This window comes from Panicum virgatum, chromosome 6K (genome assembly GCF_016808335.1).
Source record: "Panicum virgatum strain AP13 chromosome 6K, P.virgatum_v5, whole genome shotgun sequence".
Taxonomy (NCBI): Eukaryota; Viridiplantae; Streptophyta; class Magnoliopsida; order Poales; family Poaceae; genus Panicum; species Panicum virgatum.
This window is the reverse complement of record NC_053141.1, coordinates 42,194,313-42,216,533: the sequence shown is the minus strand read 5'-3', so window position 1 is coordinate 42,216,533 and position 22,221 is coordinate 42,194,313. Positions and strand designations below refer to the sequence as shown.

At 47.4% G+C, this 22,221-nt stretch overlaps 1 protein-coding gene across 1 annotated transcript; it reads right to left on the bottom strand.

The window, feature by feature from the left end:
- Window positions 1–1,050: 1,050 nt before the first annotated feature.
- LOC120713505 (coiled-coil domain-containing protein 177-like) lies at window positions 1,051–21,979 on the bottom strand. Its single transcript, XM_039999454.1, has 10 exons — window positions 21,593–21,979; window positions 21,132–21,448; window positions 20,836–21,016; window positions 20,196–20,571; window positions 3,639–3,667; window positions 3,377–3,553; window positions 3,188–3,271; window positions 2,944–3,112; window positions 2,737–2,880; window positions 1,051–1,235 (listed from the first exon to the last, which is right to left on the bottom strand). The coding sequence occupies exons 1-10, from the start codon at window positions 21,977–21,979 to the stop codon at window positions 1,051–1,053; spliced, it is 2,049 nt and encodes a 682-aa protein (XP_039855388.1).
- Between the last annotated feature and the right edge of the window lie 242 nt (window positions 21,980–22,221).

Sequence of the window (22,221 nt, the reverse complement as noted above, 5' to 3'; positions counted from 1 at the left end):
TGCGCACGCAGAGAAGCCGGGCCACCGGTTACTCCCCCTTCTTCATGGTCTACGGTTCTGAGGCTATCCTCTTGACGTATATTGCCTTCGGTGCTCCGCACACCCAGAACTACGATGAAGGCAAGGCCGAAACAACTCGGCAAATAGACCTCGACTTGGCCGAGGAGCACCTTCTGACGGCAGCCCTCCAGCACGCCCGGTACGAGCAGCAGTTACGCCGTTATCATGACAAAAACGTCCAGCAGCGCGACTTCAACGTTGGCGACCTGGTACTCCAACGGGTCCAGACCCCCAGAGGCAAGCTAACATCCCCATGGGAAGGGCCCTTCATCGTGAGCATTGTAGTCGTCCCAGGAACCTATAGACTGCAGCGTGAAGACGGAACAGACGTGGGCAATCCAAGGAACATCGAACACCTCCATCGCTTTTATCTGTAAAAAAAGAAAGAGATATGTACCCTACTCATTAGTTATTAATAAAGTCCAAAGTCTTTATTTATTCATATTTATTCCCCCCTGACCCGTCCAGTATGCTCGGGGGCTGTGTGTCGGTCAGCCCGACTCGTCTCTTACACTTGGGGGCTGGGTTCGGCCAGTCCGACTCGTCCAAGTCTGCCCAGCGCAGGCACCCCCAACATAACCAGTCGTTGCGGGCACAACCCTGTTAGTCATGGAGCCACCCTGCGTCACCTTCTACCGCCCACGCGCTTGATGATCAGCTCTCAGCCCAGCAAGTAAAGCCACATCGCAGGGTCGTCTGTTCCTAACTACTCGGCCAACTCAACAGCAACTCGGATTACGGAACCCAACACAAACACATGCAAATTTATTTACATACAAAATAAATATTGTTTCTTTTGGCCACCCGCTGACCATTTTTCTTCAGTTCCTACAATTACAGGTTCAGGTCGGCCGCCACACGCTCCGCGATTGGCTGGGCGTCGACGAGGTAGTCGGCCCAGGGGAGGTCCGAGGTCTACGGCGCCATCCCGTCACCCACCGGCTCCAAGTTGGCCTCTGGGAAGTGGGACTTCATGAGTCCTAGGGTGTACTAGGCCATGTCCTCGGTGGCCCCCCTGGCGAAGACACCGAGCCACCCGCGCGCCGCCTCCAGCTGTGAATCCAGCTCCTCCACCGCGGCCGTGCCCTCCGGCTCAAAGGCAGCAAGGACGGCGCTCACCTTGCCGGTAAGCTGCCCCAGGGCCGCGACCGCCGCCGCAAGCCGAGCCTCCAGACCTGTCAGCACGGTTCCAATTAACTCCCCGCGAGTTGGATCCGAAAAGAAATAGGGTGATTCCAGAATCATACATTCGCGCTTGTTGACGCTCCTTAACGCCCCCGATTTATATACCGCAAGCGCACGGTTTCGTGTAGCTTTTCCCTCAGAGTATTCCCCCAAGGTTTATCAATCCACGGAACCAAAGAGACAAGAAACAATCTACTAGCATAGAGATTCCTTTATGTGAGATGGTGAAAACGAATCTAATCTACTAAAAACACGACAAACACCGAAGGTAGCAAGAGAAAGTTAGAGATAACCAATCTAGATCACCTAGATCATGCATATGTTGTAGTTCCAGCTAGATAAAGTGAAGTAAGATAGATGTGAATCTCAATGAAAAGCCTCTTTAAACCCAAAATCTCCAATCCGATCCCTCGATACCCAACCTACTCTGTGGAGACGGCCTGTCACGACGCCCCCCTTTTCAACGGGATACCCTGAAGCAAGTCGAACTCACTTTGGTAGTTCCGCCATGAACCTCTAGCCACCATGACTACAAGATCATGCTAAGTGATCTATCTCGATAATAGATCTAAGATGAAGCGAACCCAAAGAAAAGAACGAAATCGAAAGAGGAGAACATGGTCGCTAAACATTCGGAAACACAAATAACTTCACCATGAATGATAGTACATCACAAGATCACAACCGGGGCCCTACCTTGATCTTGATGATCCTAGCTCCAGAACTCCAACGTGGTCTTCCTTGCAAGGTTCCCACGTCGGCTAGGGAAAACCCTAGACAACTAGCACGACCCTCGGCTCTCCGAGAGGTGTCCCTCTATCTTCTCTGCTCCTTGGCGTCGTCTCCCGAATTGCTCTCTGCGTGAACCTTGGGGAGGGGTCTTTAAATAGCCTCAGGGAACCCTCGGTCAAAGGGGAGGTCGAACCGACCTAAAAACAGGCTGGGCCGGCCGGCCCAATGAGCCTAGGCCGGCCGGCCTGGGTCTTTCCTTCGCCGGCTGGTGCTCAACTTTCTCCCCAAGTCTCCTGGAATCTTCTAGAATTTATGTCTTTCACGATTGCACCCCTTTAGACGTCGTTATCTTCGAGATTTCTTGGAGAAGAAGGATAGGATGGAAAATCCTTCCTTAAATATCTCTTTGCTTTGCTTAGCCCCGAAGCATCTCAATCTTATCTTGTGGGCTTTGTCTTTTGGGCTTCATTGGAGGGTGGATGTGCATGAATGGGCCTCTAATCATCATGGCCTTCGATCCTTTGTTCGGGCTTTGGCCTTCGTCATTCTTCGTGTCATCGCGTGATCGTGGGCCTCGCCATTTCATGCTCCAAAATTGGTCAAAAACCTGCAAAAACGAAGTACCTCCAAAATATATGTGCAAACGTGAAAACGACCAATAATTGGGCCGAGGTTAGGATGGTTAGTGATTTTGATATTAAATTCATGCCATTATCAAAGTTAAACAGGGGATAAAATGGATACATAAGGAGCGCCAACAGCGCTCCTGGCGCTCCAGGCGGAGCTTGCCTTCCGTGGCATCCTCCCTGGCCTCCGCGGCGTCTCGAGCCTTCTGCAGCTCGGTGTTGGCCTTCTCACAGGCTGCCAGGTCGCGCTTCAGGGCGCGGACCTCCTTCTCCAGCCCTGAGAGGGTATCGATTAGCTTGAACACAAACTAGTCGGCACAAAGCATGGTACGCCTCTTACCCCGCTTCTCGTCCGCGAGGACCTTCTCTGTCTCTGCCCGCTGCTTCTCCAGCAGGCGGTTTTGCGCTTCCAACTCGGCCAGCCGGGACTCGAGCTGCTTGAGTCGGCCGTTCGCGGCCGGCGCCCCCCGCACCGTCTCGGCGGCCCGCTGGCTCAGGCCGGCCAGTGCCTAATAAAGACAAGGCAATCAGATGAAAATTCAGTACAACATGAACAACTACACAGGCAAGGGATGTCAGCTTACCTCGGCCAATTCCGCCGCACGGCGCGCGGAGGCCTGGAGCTCCTCCGCCAACCTGGTCGACTCGTCGCCCTCGGCCTCCTGCCCCTCCGCCACCAGGATCCCAGGTAGAATAGGGCCCTGACGAGCCGGGAACAACTCCAGGCTCGGGGTCTCCTACGGCAGAAGTGGTGGCGGCGGCGCAGGATGCACCTCTGCCACCCCCATCGGCGCAGACTTTCGGGCCTCGGATCGCCCGGTGTCCTCCGCCTCCACCTTGCCTGACGTCGCCTCCCGGCGAGCGCGGGACCGCGGCGGGCTCTCCACTGACGGATCGGAGCTACCCGTCTTGGCCCGGCGGGCCTCATCAGCGGACTCCTCCGCCTTCCTCTTCCTGTGCAGCCAAAAATCGCACATCATCAAGACAAATCGCGACTCAAAACGACAAGGGATTGTGCGCGCAAAATCCACTTACCCTGCGCTCCGGCGAGTAGTGAAAGACAGCTGGGGCATGAGCACAAGAAAGTAGACAAAGCGGCAACAATCATCATATTTTAACATGGCACAAACTTTCTATCATCATTACTAACCATAACATTAAAGCGTGGGTGATGCATTTATTTATCATGGTGATGAAGACAAAAGAAAACAAATTGCACACATGCTGAAATAAATAAAACAAAAAATTGCTACGCACACACAAGCTAGCACACATGCTGAAAATGAATGAAAAGAAATAGAAAATCCAAACCACACGTGCGAGCATTTTGTTCATGGTCATGCCGTCGATCAATCTCCTTGATTGGCTCTTGCGTTGTATCCTTGATCATAATACTGCTGAAATGTTCCTCCATTAAATTGTTCCGGTGGCGCCAGACCTAGAAGTCTCATTTGATATGCAATTCCTGCAGTTCCATCTTCTAGTTGGGTTGTATGCCTCCGAATGGCATCTATATCTTCCATATTTCTTCTCGCATAAGCACCCATAATTCTCATTCCTTGTTCTGGTTGAGGGAGGTCAAAAAATTGTGCTCCAAATGACGGGTCGGGCATCTCTCCTTGATATGATGAGGGTGGGCATCCGTAGTTGCTAAATGGTGGGGGTGCCGCCGCAGCGTGCCGCCATGCTTGTTCTTGGCTTCCTTCCCATTGACTCGTCCATCTTTGCCGGTATCCCTGTCCACTTGATGCACCTTGAAATTCATTTCTCCAATAAGCAGAACACGGCGGTGGAAGATTTACTTCCAAGTCTTCTTGATGTGCCGATGCCAATGTCCCTTCAATTAACCTTCCTCTTTTTGATTTCTTCACCTTTTTTCCAATATTTTCAACTCGCCAATCAGTCCTCCCTCTTGCAAATAATTTCAGCCTTTGATCGGGGAGGGAAATATCCATCTCAGAAATAGTAAATCCCTTCTTTTCATCTCCTTCGATATAATGGCCTTGCCTCAAATGATCAATCCCAATATCTCTTCTCGGGACATAAATTTTTTGGATCACTCGTGTTGGCGCTCCTTAAGTACCCCTTTTATCCCCTGTTTATCCTTGATAATGGCATGAATTTAATATCAAAATCACTAACCATCCTAACCCTGGCCTAATTATTGGTCATTTTCACACTTGCACATATATTTTGGAGGATCTTCGTTTTTGCAGGTTTTTGGCCTATTTTGGAGCATGAAATGACGAGGCCCGTGATCGAGCGCTGACACGGAGAAAGCCGAAGGCCAAAGCCCAAAAGGAGGACCAAAGCTCATGTTGATTCGAAGCCCATTCACGCACATCCATCCTCCAAGAGAGCCCAAAGGACCGAGCCCACGAAGATGAGATCAAGATACTTCGGGATTAAGCAAAGCAAATGAAGATTTAAGAAAGGATTCCCTATCCTATCCTTCCCTCGAAGATATCTCCAAGATAACAACGTCCAAAGGGGTGCAATCGTGAAGGACAGAAACTCTAGAAGATGCGAGGAGTCTACACGTGAAAGATGAGACCGAGGCGAGCCCAAAAAGGGGTAGGCCGGCCGGCCCAGCCCGTTTTCGAGTAGGTTTGGCCTCCCCTTCGACCGGTGGCTTCCTCGGCTTATAAATAGCTCGCACCTTATTCAATTCGGAGAGAGAATCCACCCAGAACTCGATGAAAACCTAGGGCCAAGGCCGGAGGGAGACGACGGCCGCTGCAAGTCTTCGAAGGTACCTAGGAGATGGCTTAGGCCACCCCTAGCCGCCATGGCCTCCCTGCGAGGTTGTGCCATGGTGGAGTTCGGGAGTCACCCCCAACATTCGTCGGGGTATGTACACACACGATGGTGATATCAATCTACTATTTATTCTAGTTGTCTCGACTTTGGTCTACTTCAATGCATGCTTTCTTTCTCATATGTGATGCATCCATATGTTCACAGTAAGATTAGATCTATTCGTGGTGATTAGTCTATATCTTGCGGATACGTTGAGGTAGCGTGTTTTAGCTAGTTGGTTGATTACCCCGGTGTGGTGACAGCATGGCGGAGGGAAAAGCCCTAGCGACGACATGATGTGGAATAGGATCGATGGCGAGTATCATGGGAGTCGTGGCGCGGCCACCAAGAGGATGAGCACTTGGTGGGCGTTTGGGGTAAAGCTTTGGGAAACCTTAGGCATTAACACGCACCTCGCACCGGCGACCATGGGAAAGTAGGCTGCTTGCGAGCCGTCTTTCCGAGAGATGATTTCGTGTACCTTTAGTTGAGATGCAATCTATGTTTTGATCACCTTTTTTACTAGAACTGTACCTAGAGACGATAGGCCCTAGCTCCTTGGTTGTGTTATCTCATCTACGGTTGTGGGTGTGATGAACACTTATGCTTCATTCATATCTATCAAGTGTTCAGTTTATATGCAATCTTCGCTTCATGTTTAGGTTAGGTTCGATAGATTAGATGGTAAACTCTAGTCGGTTCGCTTCCGATCCACGGATTGATAAACCTTGGGGGAGTACTCTAAGGGAAAAGCTACCACGATCCGTGCGCTTGCAGTACGTAAATTGGCGCTCTAAGGAGCATCAACAAGCTTTTCTGGCGCTTTTGCCGGGGATCGGCAACTCGAACCCTAGGGCGATCTATCTAGTTTTTTTGGGCTAACCCTAAATTTTTATTATTGCATATACCCTTGTTTTCTTGTTTGTGTCCTTGAAAGCAGGTGGAAAAAGTTAGACACCAAACTTGGACTTCGAGAAGTCCATAATCCACTTCGACAAATTTCAACAATCGGCAACAAGATGATCGAGGAGCCTCGACATGGAACATCGACAACGTCCACATCGACATGACGGCAACAACATCAAGATTCGCTCTTTAGTGGTAGGTGCTAACTTTTGTTAGTGGCCCAGCATCCGCTATCGAGTCCCCACTCCCCAAAACAAAAGATGATAAATAAGGTATGCCGCCGTGTCAATTGATTTTAAAGACTGATGTTTTGGAAGAATTGTTTGTTCAAGCAATAGGTATGAAGCATGCCCGCGAAGAAAATCGTGCGATCATCATCATCTATGAAGTGTTACTGTTGTGATGAGTTTTTCGTCCAAGATCAGAGAAGTAACATGATAAAATAATAGATTATTTTGAATCTCCATCAAGTCTTCTTTCCAACGGATCAAAAACCATCAACTTTGGAGATCGGTGTGAAGAGTTATGGTAAAATCTTTCAACGCTGCGCGTTCTGAAATCCTTCTGGACAGATTGCAGCGCCGTAATAAAACGAGCATAACTTCTTCATCCGGAGTCTAATTGGGATGAATAACCACTTGTTGGAAAGATAATTTGATTCACCTTGCAATGGAGGAGAAGTTTGGTACATGTTCTGCACCGGATGAAGGGGAATTCAATGAGGACAGAGGCAGTAGCAACCGACGAAGAAGGTGATGATGATGTCAAAGGATGATTGGAAGGCTGTGTACACAAAAGATGATGATTTGAAGTTGACTAAAGCTGGAGACAATAAGATTAGAAGAACCATGACACCACCTATCTTCTCCAGTGGGATGCTCGATATACTTCTAATCGAGTGATGCTATCAACAAAGGAAACCGTTCGGATCATCAACATGAAGCACAGGAGCATCTTCGATCCCGACACCTTAGGCAAAGCAAGAACCATGGAGACAGACCATTGGAGCCAAGATACTCGCTGATGAATCAATGGTGATGACCTTGAAGCCAAGGACGCACGACACTACGCTCCAAAGACCACATGATCGAGATTATTGACATCTTCGGGCGAATTCACATGAAGATATTGTTCTCATCAATGTCCAGCCCGACCTCAGAAGCAAAGAGCAGCATATTTTTGGATATTCAAAAGCTCCACAAAGTTCCCGTTCCAACGAATCAAGAACCAAGTCAATCAGAGATTCCTACAAGCGGGTATGGCCAAAATATTGAAGGTTGTGCACTCTGAAAATTTATAGACAGCACGCAGCGCCAAAAGTAAAACGGTCATAACTCTCTCATTTGGACTCCGTTTAAAGCGAATGACCACTTGTTGGAAAGGTAATTTCATAAACTTTTCAATAGAGCTATATTTTGGTATATGTTCTATTCTGGACGCAGGGGGAAAATACACGAAGAAGCGGCAGGAGCAACGCGATGAGAACAAGATAGAGAAGATGACGATGACAACAATGAAGGGGAGCTTGGGCGATGCTTTCATCAAGCGTACGTGATAAAATTTAGAGGCTTGGAGTAGAGGAAGAACCCCAATGACATTGGCAAATGAAGACACAAGCGGTCGACTTTCGACAAATGAAGATGTTGCAAGCAAACCACGAGGGATTACAAGAGGCGACATCAAGCTGCATGGAAACTTCGGATTCTCGCACGAAGGACCATGGCTTCACATCAATGAGAAGGTATGTGAGAAAGTCAAGCTCTATGACTTTAAATGAAGCACTTTGCGGAAGGCAACCCGTTCATTTTATTTATATATATATTAATTGACCGTCTACATTGCACTCTTTAATCGGAATATCAAGTAACATTGTACCATTGCTCTAACAAAAACCACAACTTCATGTTGTTCATTCTAAATGTTATTGAGGGAGCACTTTGTTATTTAATCTTGGGAAACTTGTAGACCTTTTAGTGTGCCTATTAGTGTTTTGAGTCTTTTTCTTTGTGTCTTTTTAGAGAGACTTATGAAGCATTGCACCACCCTTTGATTCTAAACTTGTGGCTAGTTAACTTAGGCTAACTTTTTGTTTTGTTTTAGACCACCTCATCATGTCATTTTGTTCACCCACCCCGTGTTGCATTGCATACCATGTTGTTCGTCTCACCCTTCCATTGCATTGCATGTTGCATTAAAAAAAAACTTTTTCTAAAACATTGACTAACCTCGCTTTTGAGATCCTGAAACCCTTAGGAAAACCACTCATAGAACAATCCTAAAGCGATAGGTTATGTTTTTCGTTCAAAAAAAAATCTAACTTTTGTTTCTCTCTAGTTTTTTTTTTAAAAAAAACCACCTTAGATAGAATTTCTATACCCAACACTCTCCCTTCAAAATTTTAGTTTTAAGCCAAAAAATATAGGAAACCCATAAACCTACTTCTAAAACCTTGTTAGCTCGGTTGCTTGGTCCTTTTCGATAAATAACCTTTTCATTGACAAAAGCCTCACTTCTTATGAAGTGTCGCGAAGGCTTTTTGTCACTCTTAGCAATTATTTTTGAATAAGCTAGTTGCGGAACAACATCGAAAGGTCCGTTCAACCTTGCTAATGCTTGTTTTTGCTAACTTTGCGTTTGCACTTTGCATCCATTCCATTGTTCATGCACTCATTTTGCTAGCTTGGTCTCAACTTTATTGATGAAAGCTTTCATATCCATGTTAATGCTTCACATGAGCATTTTCCTTTTTGCAATCTTGTATAAACATGGTGTTTAGACATGATTGAAGACCATCATCATTTAGTTACCAAGCTATGAGGTTGCATTTGGTTGGTTTATAAGCTTTGCAATGCACTTTTTCTTGTGCTATTAAGGCCTATTGATCTTGGGATAGACATGGTGTTTTGACCTTGGTTAAATAAGTCTTTTTGGCTATGGAGAAGTTTGGCAACCTAGTTGTAAACATGGTGTTTAGAACTAGGTGTAAACATTGTCTTTGTTTATATACCTTCCTCTCATTTGCATTTACACTAGCACACACGTACACTCACTAGTTTCGCTAAGCTAACTTTGCCACAAATTGAGATCTTAGGAATGGTAGGTTTGTTGGCATTTGTTTCTACTCCCGACCGTCACCCCGGGGGTAGTGTGTGTTTAAAATGTTTTGCAGGCATGAAGAAGCGTTCCCATGAATTTGTGATCAAAGAAGAAATCAAATTCGTCAACATCTCCAAAGTTCGAGGGCAAGGCCCGCTGTTTTCATCAATTTTTGCGCATGGACAGAGACATACAAGGAAGAAAAAGTTGATATTCAGAAGCTCCATGAAATTCCCATTCCAACGCATCCAAGAACAATGAATTTGAAGACCCGTACAAGGAGACATGGCAAAAACTTTGGAAGCTGCGCGTTCTGAAATTCGGAACAGATTGCAGCGCTGGGATAAAATGGACATAACTCTCTTGTTCGGAATCAATTTTGGACGAATAAGGACTCGTTGGAAAGAAAAATTCGTGCACTTCGCAATGGAGCAATGTTTTAGTATATGTTCTGTTCTGGAAATTAAAATAAAAATTCATGAAGATGAGGCAGCAATGGGACAACGAGGAATTGAAGGAGGCGACGACGATGAGAAGCAAGGATTGGGACCATGACTTAGTACAAGAAGAAGTTGAAGAAAATTGAGGCAACAAAAGTGAAGACACATTGGAGATGATATTCATACACATGAGGGAAGAACTTCAAGAATTGCAAGAAGGTCCATCTTCTCCTTCCACGCCTAGCATCATGCTAAGCATGGGGGAGGATTTCGTGGACAAGGAAGAAAGATCTCATGGAGTAAGATAATCACGGTTGCCACAAGATGCTCATGATTCTTCTTCCATGCTTAGCACAATGCTTAAGTATGGGGGAGGCCGCGCTACACTTCATTACGAGCATCGAGAAGGACGGTAATTCTTCCTCAACTCTCTCTTTTTCTAAATGCATGTACATATATGCCTTCAACCATAGATGAAACCTTTGTATATCTCTCCCTATAATAACATGGCTACTAGGAGTACAACCTAGATTTTTTTTTGTTTTCAATGAATGATAACCACCATCACCTTGAGCTCACCACAATGATATTCTTATATGCTCTTGCTTATGGAAAAGTGATGAAAGTTGCTGCTTTGTTTTACCTACGCTATGTTGTACATGACTTGACCATTTTCTCTCAATTAAATGGAATTAAAATGATTAAATACCGGCTCTTTTATTTGTGGAGGTTAAATGACTAAATTCTAAATCCACATATTCTATGTTGCTCTTTGATTAAAGTCTACCGATGACCTTATACCTTGTGTTGTTTAATTTGAAAACTTAATTCCTATGCTATCTACATTTGTGAATCTCTTGCAAAGTTCTACCCACCAAAGCCTATACATACATATTCTTTCATGATGAAACCTTTAGATTGCAAACTTATATTTTGATGAGTTGGATTAAGATTGATTTCTTTGGTACGAGACTAAGAAGCTGGTCATTCCGTTTTTTTTGTGTAACCTTCTTTTTGCTAGCCTATTTATCCATGCATTGTTTGTTTCTATTTCGGAAATTTTGCAAAACTCGCTGGATATCCACCCTAAACCAAAAATATCTTTTTGTGATTACCTCCTTGACTACAACCCAATTTGAGTATGGATTATCATTTCGACGGAATCAAAAGAATCAAGGGCACCATATAAAGAAAAGTTTTGGGAGACAAAGTCTCCCCGGAGATTCAAGAGGTTCTACGAAGAAGAAGGTGAATTTGAGATACTTACCCTAGCTAGTTGGTTCTCCCACTATTCATACTCGAGGACGAGCATTCGTTCAAGCATGGGGGGATGACTGGGTAAGTATTCTATGTTATCAAAAGTTCTAAGGAGAAAAAAGAAAAAAAAAGAAAGAGAAAAATAGAAAAATAGAAAAATGATAGAAAAAGGAAAAAAAGAGAAGAATAAAATGCTCCTTAGCTCTTTTTGGCTTCATTAATTTTCCAAGTTACTTTGAAGAACTATTCCATACTCAAATCTTCCAACCATGTGCAATCCGATAACGAGAACTTCCATTGTGTCTCGGGATCATCCATTTGCCACTTGCACATGTCCACCTATCTAAATGTGTGTGTTTCATCTTTCTCCCTCTCCAACATTATTTTCCAATGGCCTTTTTGACTAGTCTCGGTAATTCCATTAGATCTCTCTCTTAGTTTGACAATATTTCAGATATAATGTTTTGCTATGATTGTTTTTACCTACCAAGCTTCACATAAGCCTTCCACTTTTATATATGAGTAGAATTGGTTGAAGACAATCTAATGTAGGCTTGAGAGACTTGATGAGATGAGTATTTCCATGATCTTTTGCAAGAGAACCTCACTTACATTTGATATGCATTCTTTTGAAAACTCTTCACGATGAAACAAGGTAAAGGTTTGAAGTTCGCTTAAGTTTGAGAGCATTGCATTTAGCTATTATTGTGGCTTGTTCTTTAATTGCTAGTATATCTTTCATAATGAAAAAGTAGCCGGTCACAACATGAACTTAAATGCTAAATACTTGAGAGAGCAATATGTCTTGTTATGTATGACTAAGTGCAGAGAGGACATTGAGGGGCAACGCTGATTTCTTTATAAGCAAAGCTCCTGGACTTACTCGAGGACGAGCAAGGTTTAACCATGGGGGGAATGTTGGCGCTCCTTAAGTACCCCTTTTATCCCCTGTTTATCCTTGATAATGGCATGAATTTAATATCAAAATCACTAACCGTCCTAACCCTGGCCTAATTATTGGTCATTTTCACACTTGCACATATATTTTGGAGGATCTTCGTTTTTGCAGGTTTTTGGCCTATTTTGGAGCATGAAATGACGAGGCCCGTGATCGAGCGCTGACACGGAGAAAGCCGAAGGCCAAAGCCCAAAAGGAGGACCAAAGCTCATGTTGATTCGAAGCCCATTCACGCACATCCATCCTCCAAGAGAGCCCAAAGGACCGAGCCCACGAAGATGAGATCAAGATACTTCGGGATTAAGCAAAGCAAATGAAGATTTAAGAAAGGATTCCCTATCCTATCCTTCCCTCGAAGATATCTCCAAGATAACAACGTCCAAAGGGGTGCAATCGTGAAGGACAGAAACTCTAGAAGATGCGAGGAGTCTACACGTGAAAGATGAGACTGAGGCGAGCCCAAAAAGGGGTAGGCCGGCCGGCCTAGGCCCATGGGGCCGGCCGGCCCAGCCCGTTTTCGAGTAGGTTTGGCCTCCCCTTCGACCGGTGGCTTCCTCGGCTTATAAATAGCTCGCACCTTATTCAATTCGGAGAGAGAATCCACCCAGAACTCGACGAAAACCTAGGGCCAAGGCCGGAGGGAGACGACGGCCGCCGCAAGTCTTCGAAGGTACCTAGGAGATGGCTTAGGCCACCCCTAGCCGCCATGGCCTCCCTGCGAGGTTGTGCCATGGTGGAGTTCGGGAGTCACCCCCAACATTCGTCGGGGTATGTACACACACGATGGTGATATCAATCTACTATTTATTCTAGTTGTCTCGACTTTGGTCTACTTCAATGCATGCTTTCTTTCTCATATGTGATGCATCCATATGTTCACAGTAAGATTAGATCTATTCGTGGTGATTAGTCTATATCTTGCGGATACGTTGAGGTAGCGTGTTTTAGCTAGTTGGTTGATTACCCCGGTGTGGTGACAGCATGGCGGAGGGAAAAGCCCTAGCGACGACATGATGTGGAATAGGATCGATGGCGAGTATCATGGGAGTCGTGGCGCGGCCACCAAGAGGATGAGCACTTGGTGGGCATTTGGGGTAAAGCTTTGGGAAACCTTAGGCGTTAACACGCACCTCGCACCGGCGACCATGGGAAAGTAGGCCGCTTGCGAGCCGTCTTTCTGAGAGATGATTTCGTGTACCTTTAGTTGAGATGCAATCTATGTTTTGATCACCTTTTTTACTAGAACTGTACCTAGAGACGATAGGCCCTAGCTCCTTGGTTGTGTTATCTCATCTACGGTTGTGGGTGTGATGAACACTTATGCTTCATTCATATCTATCAAGTGTTCAGTTTATATGCAATCTTCGCTTCATGTTTAGGTTAGGTTCGATAGATTAGATGGTAAACTCTAGTCGGTTCGCTTCCGATCCACGGATTGATAAACCTTGGGGGAGTACTCTAAGGGAAAAGCTACCATGATCCGTGCGCTTGCGGTACGTAAATTGGCGCTCTAAGGAGCGTCAACAAGCTTTTCTGGCGCTGTTGCCGGGGATCGGCAACTCGAACCCTAGGGCGATCTATCTAGTTTTTTTGGGCTAACCCTAAATTTTTATTATTGCATATACCCTTGTTTTCTTGTTTGTGTCCTTGAAAGCAGGTGGAAAAAGTTAGACACCAAACTTGGACTTCGAGAAGTCCATAATCCACTTCGAAAAATTTCAACAATCGGCAACAAGATGATCGAGGAGCCTCGACATGGAACATCGACAACGTCCACATCGACATGACGGCAACAACATCAAGATTCGCTCTTTAGTGGTAGGTGCTAACTTTTGTTAGTGGCCCAGCATCCGCTATCGAGTCCCCACTCCCCAAAGCAAAAGATGATAAATAAGGTGATTACTTTCTCTTCATTCTTGATCCTAAATTTCAGACATGAAACTTCTTCACCATCCACCATTTCTGTTGATTTTTCTAATGTCATGAACATCTCAAGAGCCACTTCTTCTTGCATATCAACCGTGACACCATCGGAAAATAACTTCCAACCGATGTTCTCCAATAGCTCATAGATGTCATGATGAAATCCCAGCTTCACCAATGCTTCATCATCAAAATCATAATTTGCTCGTAGTCTTCTCTTCATGAACTTGAGCCTTTCTTCTTCTTCCTTCGACAAGATAATAAACCCATATTCTGAATTCTTGGGCTTGTATGGTGGTGGTACGGATGACCTTGTCGAACGCCGTGGAGGAGGTGGCATCCCTTCGGTGAATCTCATGGAGGAGCTTCTCGGGTCTCTCATCCCACCAAGGAGCAACATGTCGCTCCTCGGTGCGGGGTTGTCTTCCTCCATGCTCCGCGGAGACTCGGAGACCGAGTGCCTCCGCGAAGAACTTGCCGATGCGTCGGATGTTGATGAACGTGTCCTTCTCCTCCTGGCGATGAACTTCATGAGGCCACTCATGGTGACTCCTTGCTGCACACACTCAAAAACAAACACACCGGGGGTTTCTTGCCAGCGGGAGAACAATATATCGAAGAGTGGAACAAACTTGGAATTGTGGTGAATTTTCTGAGATTTTTGGAGTAGATTTTGGTGGACGAATTTTTCAGGGCTCTAACTGATGTTTCTGGGCAAAGAACTTGAAGAACATAAGCAAGGAAATGAGTGAGGAGCATACCTGCCAAAGGGGAGCACCAGAGGGCATAAATAGGGGCCAGGCCGGCCGGCCTAGGGCCTTGGGGCCGGCCGGCCTAGGGTGTTTTTCCCTCTTCTCCACTTCAATTTTCTCTGGTGGATTCCTGGTGCAATTATTTGCTTCTGTCCAGTACATCTTGTATGCTTTGCACCGCCCAAATCATGTGAACCACTCCTTCTTTGCCTTTGATGTCCACTTGCAACATTATTTCTCCACTTTGTGTCATTCACCTTGTCCCATGCTTAATCATTCATCACATGGTGCCATCTTTGCTGAAAATCACTTGTCCTTCCCATGCATGGCTGCCCCCTCCTTTGAATCATTTGCATGTGGTGGTAGGTAGAGAGCACAACTCTTTCCCGTGAACTCACTTTGATCAATGGATGTTAATCAAACACATAAACCCTTTCCAAATGATGCTTAGATGTTTAATCCTCCTCTAACTTCGAAATTTCAGAATTGGCTCAAAGCATGCAATGAGTTTAAATGAATAATTAGAGGGGAATTGAAACATCTTTACATTTTTAAGTCGAAAAATATTTCCCGACTACATTAATTTTGGTTGCACCGGAACCATTCACTTTCATGAATCGATAGCGAACAATCTCAAATTCAACCGTGGGTCTTGGGTTTAGGTTCTAATTTTTGCCAAAGTGAGAGAGAGAATTTTGAAAAAGAGAATAATTAAGGTTAGGAAAATTCTAGTCCTATGGTAATGAAACTGAAAATTCTCTCTATGTTTGTGTGAACCTACGCATCAAGAATTTAAGTAACATAGCGCGGCTCTACTCGTGTGTTTTAACTCAACTTGGTCCGGCCGTCATGGAGACGACAGTCGCCAAAAATAGGTATGGAATTTTGGATGTGGCTTTCTCAAGAAGAGGCAAATAAATCTTAGGATGGCTCATGTCATTGGTTTAAAATAAGAAATAACATTGGAATGACCGAGCGAATAAAATCCAAATTGAATTGTTCGACCGAACGACCAATTGTTCAAAAGTATATCATGTCCTTGCATAGCAAAATTCTCGACTCACTTACCTAAACTTTTCACGGGTTGTCCTCCCGGCAGCTTATTCTTGACTCGACGAACGGGTTGAACTCCCGGCAACTTTATTCTTGACTCGACGAACGGGTTGAACTCCCGGCAGCTTTATTCTTGACTCGACGAACGGGTTGCCTCCCGCAAAGCGCTTCGTTTATAGTCTATAGCTAGACTTTCTTCTTCTTCACTTCGGACCAACGCTCAATGATGGCGCTGCAGTCTTGGGTACCCACTTCCGCACAATCCTTGGTGCGGGTTTGTCTTCTACGTTAGTCGTGTTTTTGGTCTTCACAGGCGGGCTTTTAGCTTTCTTCTTGATGGGTGCAACGATCTTCTTTGTCGCGATGGACGCGACGACTTCTATCTCCTTCTTCGCTTCCTTCTTGTTCGGCTCCTCTTCTTTCTTTGGCTTCTCCTCTGTGACACGGCGGTGAGGCGGAACATATTTAACATTGATCATGTTGCATACCTCGAGGCGTGGACGAAACTTGAATTCGCTTGTGGTGCCATTGATGTCGAACTTTATCTCCCCCTTGCCAACGTCGATGTTTGCCCTTGCGGTCTTGAGGAAAGGCCTCCCAAGTATGAGAGGTGCCTTGCTCCCTTTTCCCATATCGAGAATCACAAAGTCAACGGGGATTAAGTGTTCTCCAATCTTCACGGGCACGTCTTCAGCGATTCCCAAAGGATAGCGAACGGAATTGTCCGCTAACTCTAGGCACATAGCGGTGGGTTCCAGCTCCGGTAAGCATAGCTTCTCGAACACATTCTTTGGCATGACGCTCACACTTGCACCGAGATCACAAAGTGCTCTTTCGAACATAAGAGATCCAATGGAACACGGGATGGTAGGACATCCGGGGTCCCTCTTCTTTTCTGGAGCTTCATTAGCGATTGCCGCGCTGCATTCCTCAGTTAGCTTGACAGTGCTTGGCGGTATCTCGCGCTTGTTTCCCATGATGTCTTTGAAGTAGAGAGAATACGTCGGAACTTGTAGAGCGTCCAAGAGCGGCATATTGATGCTCAACCTGCGTACCATCTCAACAAATTTGTTGAATTGCTCATCTTCGTGTTTACCTTTGCGGTATCGTGGCCTTGGCGGTAGAATCTTGGTGTCTATATCATCTAGCTCAAACTCCGGCTCTTCGGTGACTATCTCTGGCATAGGAGTAGGTGCCTTCTCCTTGATGATGGTCTCCACTTCAACTCTTGGCTTAGGCTTCCTTGCTCCCGCTGCATGTTCGGGTTCTTCGGTCTCCTTTCCCGAGCGAGTTTGAATTGCCTTAGCCGTCTCCGGACTTTGAGGTTGCCCGGACAATTTTCCTTCGTTGCTAGATAGGCGTCCGGCGAGCTGGGCTACTTGTGTTTCTAGCATCTTCATCATGTTGAGTACTTGAAGATTAGAGCTCCCGACCTCCGTCACCTTGCCATCAATGTTCTCCAAGATCTTGTCCATAGCCTTGAACTTGGTGACGGTGTCCTTGTTTATCTTGCCTTGCTCCTCCATAAACTCCTTCGATTGTATACGAAGAGGCACCGAGTTTTGAATGGAAGAGTTTGCATTAAATTGGGGTCTACCTTGCCCGTAGCGGAAGTTGGTCGGCGGAATCCATTCTCCCTTCTTCATGTAATCGAGCATCTTGGCTTCCTCCGGGCAATTCTTTTGCACATGGCCGTACTCTCCACATTCTTCACATGTAGACTTTGCTTCGGCCGCCTTCAAATCGATAGCTTGGGCTTCTCTCTTTTCCACTTCCATCTTCTCCAACCTTCTCATGAGCGAGTCAATCTTCCCTTCTAGCACTTCTTTGCGTTCCACTTGTAATACACTCTTCGCGGCACCCACGGCTTGGAGTGGTTGCAGGCGCCCCGATGATGCCCATGCGTCATTGTCCGCCACCTTCTTGAATAGTTTGAAAACTTGAGTAGGCGTGAGTTCAATGATAGAGCCTCCGGCCGATGCGTCAATGATCCCCCTTGATGCAGTAGTGAGGCCTTGATAGAACTTCTGGACCACATCCTCCCTTGAGAACTTGTGATGAGGTACGGCGCGGATGTAGTCGTTGAAGCGCTCATAGGCTTCGGCAATAGTCTCTGTCGGGGCTTGCGCGAATGTTGCAATCTTGTTGCGCAGAATCTGGGTCTTACCCGGCGAGTAGAACTCCGTCATGAATTCTTTCATCAAGGACTCCCAATTTTGCACCGTGTGCGGTGGTAGAGAATGAAACCATTGCAGCGCTCTCCCAAGTAGAGAGAATGGAAAGAGCCTCGCTCTTATTTGATCTTGAGTCATCCCTTGCATGTCGAAGTTGCGGCATAGTTGGAGGAACGCTTGAAGATGTAGATTAGCGTCTTCTTTTCCAGTGAAGGGCGAGCTTTGCACCATCCTTATGATTGAAGTCTTGATCTCGAACGGAACTCCGATGTTGTCGAGATTTTGGATCGGCAAGTCCTGAACGTCCGGAGTGCATAGCTCTCCGATCGTACGCTCTGGCTCCGGTAGCGCCATCCCTTGGTGAAGTGGCGCCTCCTTTGGACTTGTTGGTGGAGTTGCTTGAGGTGAAGACGATGAATCGTCGGCTTCAACTTCTGGATCTACTAGTTCTGGCTTCCTTGATCGTGCTTCTCGTCTCCTTTGCCTGTAAATTTTTTCTGGATCATCCACAAAATTTTCGGGTTTGTTGGAGAGGCTCCCGTCCATCTCCTGTTAGGGGTTAGTGAAAAAGAAAAATATATACGAGATCTAAAACATGAATATACAAGATCTAAAACATAAAAGAAAAATAAATCAAAATAAAGAAAACTCTAGATTAGATTGATTTTCATGAAATAGATTCGTTTTTTTAGTTAGCTTAGAAAAAATAAGAGATCTAAAAAAAGGTCAAAAAGAAAAATCAAGAAATATTTACGAATGCAAGTAAGATTGGATCTTAAATCGATGGTTCCCCGGCAACGGCGCCAGAAAAGCTTGTTGACGCTCCTTAGCGCCCCCGATTTATATACCGCAAGCGCACGGTTTCGTGTAGCTTTTCCCTCAGAGTATTCCCCCAAGGTTTATCAATCCACGGAACCAAAGAGACAAGAAACAATCTACTAGCATAGAGATTCCTTTATGTGAGATGGTGAAAACGAATCTAATCTACTAAAAACACGACAAACACCGAAGGTAGCAAGAGAAAGTTAGAGATAACCAATCCAGATCACCTAGATCATGCATATGTTGTAGTTCCAGGTAGATAAAGTGAAGTAAGATAGATGTGAATCTCAATGAAAAGTCTCTTTAAACCCAAAATCTCCAATCCGATCCCTCGATACCCAACCTACTCTGTGGAGACGGCCTGTCACGACGCCCCCCTTTTCAACGGGATACCCTGAAGCAAGTCGAACTCACTTTGGTAGTTCCGCCATGAACCTCTAGCCACCATGACTACAAGATCATGCTAAGTGATCTATCTCAATAATAGATCTAAGATGAAGCGAACCCAAAGAAAAGAACGAAATCGAAAGAGGAGAACATGGTCGCTAAACATTCGGAAACACCAATAACTTCACCATGAATGATAGTACATCACAAGATCACAACCGGGGCCCTACCTTGATCTTGATGATCCTAGCTCCAGAACTCCGACGTGGTCTTCCTTGCAAGGTTCCCACGTCGGCTAGGGAAAACCCTAGACAACTAGCACGACCCTCGGCTCTCCGAGAGGTGTCCCTCTATCTTCTCTGCTCCTTGGCGTCGTCTCCCGAATTGCTCTCTGCGTGAACCTTGGGGAGGGGTCTTTAAATAGCCTCAGGGAACCCTCGGTCAAAGGGGAGGTCGAACCGACCTAAAAACAGGCTGGGCCGGCCGGCCCAATGAGCCTAGGCCGGCCGGCCTGGGTCTTTCCTTCGCCGGCTGGTGCTCAACTTTCTCCCCAAGTCTCCTGGAATCTTCTAGAATTTATGTCTTTCACGATTGCACCCCTTTAGACGTCGTTATCTTCGAGATTTCTTGGAGAAGAAGGATAGGATGGAAAATCCTTCCTTAAATATCTCTTTGCTTTGCTTAGCCCCAAAGCATCTCAATCTTATCTTGTGGGCTTTGTCTTTTGGGCTTCATTGGAGGGTGGATGTGCATGAATGGGCCTCTAATCATCATGGCCTTCGATCCTTTGTTCGGGCTTTGGCCTTCGTCATTCTTCGTGTCATCGCGTGATCGTGGGCCTCGCCATTTCATGCTCCAAAATTGGTCAAAAACCTGCAAAAACGAAGTACCTCCAAAATATATGTGCAAACGTGAAAACGACCAATAATTGGGCCGAGGTTAGGATGGTTAGTGATTTTGATATTAAATTCATGCCATTATCAAAGTTAAACAGGGGATAAAATGGATACTTAAGGAGCGCCAACAGCGCTCCTGGCGCTCCAGGTGGAGCTTGCCTTCCGTGGCATCCTCCCTGGCCTCCGCGGCCTCTCGAGCCTTCTGCAGCTCGGTGTTGGCCTTCTCACAGGCTGCCAGGTCGCACTTCAGGGCGCGGACCTCCTTCTCCAGCCCTGAGAGGGTATCGATTAGCTTGAACACAAACGAGTCGGCACAAAGCATGGTACGCCTCTTACCCCGCTTCTCGTCCGCGAGGACCTTCTCTGTCTCTGCCCGCTGCTTCTCCAGCAGGCGGTTTTGCGCTTCCAACTCGGCCAGCCGGGACTCGAGCTGCTTGAGTCGGCCGTCCGCGGCCGGCGCCCCCCGCACCGTCTCGGCGGCCCGCTGGCTCAGGCCGGCCAGTGCCTAATAAAGACAGGGCAATCAGATGAAAATTCAGTACAACATGAACAACTACACAGGCAAGGGATGTCAGCTTACCTCGGCCCATTCCGCCGCACGGCGCGCGGAGGCCTAGAGCTCCTCCGCCAACCTGGCCGACTCGTCGCCCTCGGCCTCCTGCCCCTCCCCCACCAGGATCCCAGGTAGAATAGGGCCCTGACGAGCCGGGAACAACTCCAGGCTCGGGGTCTCCTACGGCAGAAGCGGTGGCGGCGGCGCAGGATGCACCTCTGCCACCCCCATCGGCGCAGCCTTTCGGGCCTCGGATCGCCCGGTGTCCTCCGCCTCCACCTCGCCTGACGTCGCCTCCTGGCGAGCGCGGGACCGCGGCGGGCTCTCCACTGACGGATCGGAGCTACCCGTCTTGGCCCGGCGGGCCTCATCAGCGGACTCCTCCGCCTTCCTCTTCCTGTGCAGCCAAAAATCGCATGAGCGGAGGAGATCCGATCCCTCCAAGGTGCGCCAGTCCGGCCACTGCGTCCCCTTCACCACGCCCGGCATCAGCACCGGCGCCTTCACCTAACAATTCGGGGGCGTCCTCCGCCCCCAGGTCCTCACTCCCCAACGTCGAGGTGGCGGCGGAGCCCCCCTTGGGTAGGACACTCCTCAAGCCAGCCTTGGAGGCCGAGATCTTCCTGACGGCACGCCTCCTCCGCCTCGGCGCGGCCGGAGGGGCTTTGGCACCTGTAACTTCAACATTCGACCCATCCCCAATGGACGAGTCAGACGACACCTCCAGATCTGCTGCCTCCGGCTTCTTCATATCGGCCGGGGCGGCTGCGTCCTTCCCTGCATCCCCCTCTGGCAGGTGAGCGGGAGACCAGAACTCCAGAACTTTTTCCTGCATTCACAAAGGTATTCCGAGTTGGTTACAACCCAACGGGTGCCCTGCATACGAAGAAGCAGGGTAGAAACGACTCCAAGGCTAAAACAGAACAACTCGGAACAAAAAGCAGAACAACACGGAAGAGACAAGAAGACTTACGGCTCTGGTCGGCCGCTTCAAGTAGTGCGTCTTCGGGCACCCACGGTGGCGGACCGGCCCTTGCATCATACGAGCAACCCGGTTCGCGGCTTCTTCCCGGGGAACCTTTCGGTTCTGCCCCCGGGTCGGGCCCTGACAACCCCAGTACTCAAAGCCGGGGTGCACCCTGTCCCAAATTGGCTGCACCAGCCATTTACTGAAGGACAGGGCCACCGCGGCGCCCGTCAGTCCCTGGGCTGATAAGCCGATGATTTCTTTGAGAAGGAGATCCACCTGGACCATCTCCTCCTCGGTCGGCTGTTCTTCCCAGCACGTGCGAGGCTCCGGCGCGCGGCCAGTGCGGGCGGGCAGACAAGGGGCCGGGTTCGACACCATGAACCACTCCATGTGCCACCCCTTGTTGCTGCCGTGCAACTCTAGGGCTGGGTACGATCAGCCTTGGCGCAGCAAGAAGGCGGTCCCGCCCACCACGTCTCGGCGAGCGGCGGACGGGTACCCCTCAGATGGTACAAAGCCCGCCACAGATTGAAGTACGAGGCAATTCCCAGGAACGCCTCGCACAAATGGATAAAAATCATGATCTGCGCGATGGAGTTCGGCTTGAGATGCATTACCTCAAGGCCGTAGAA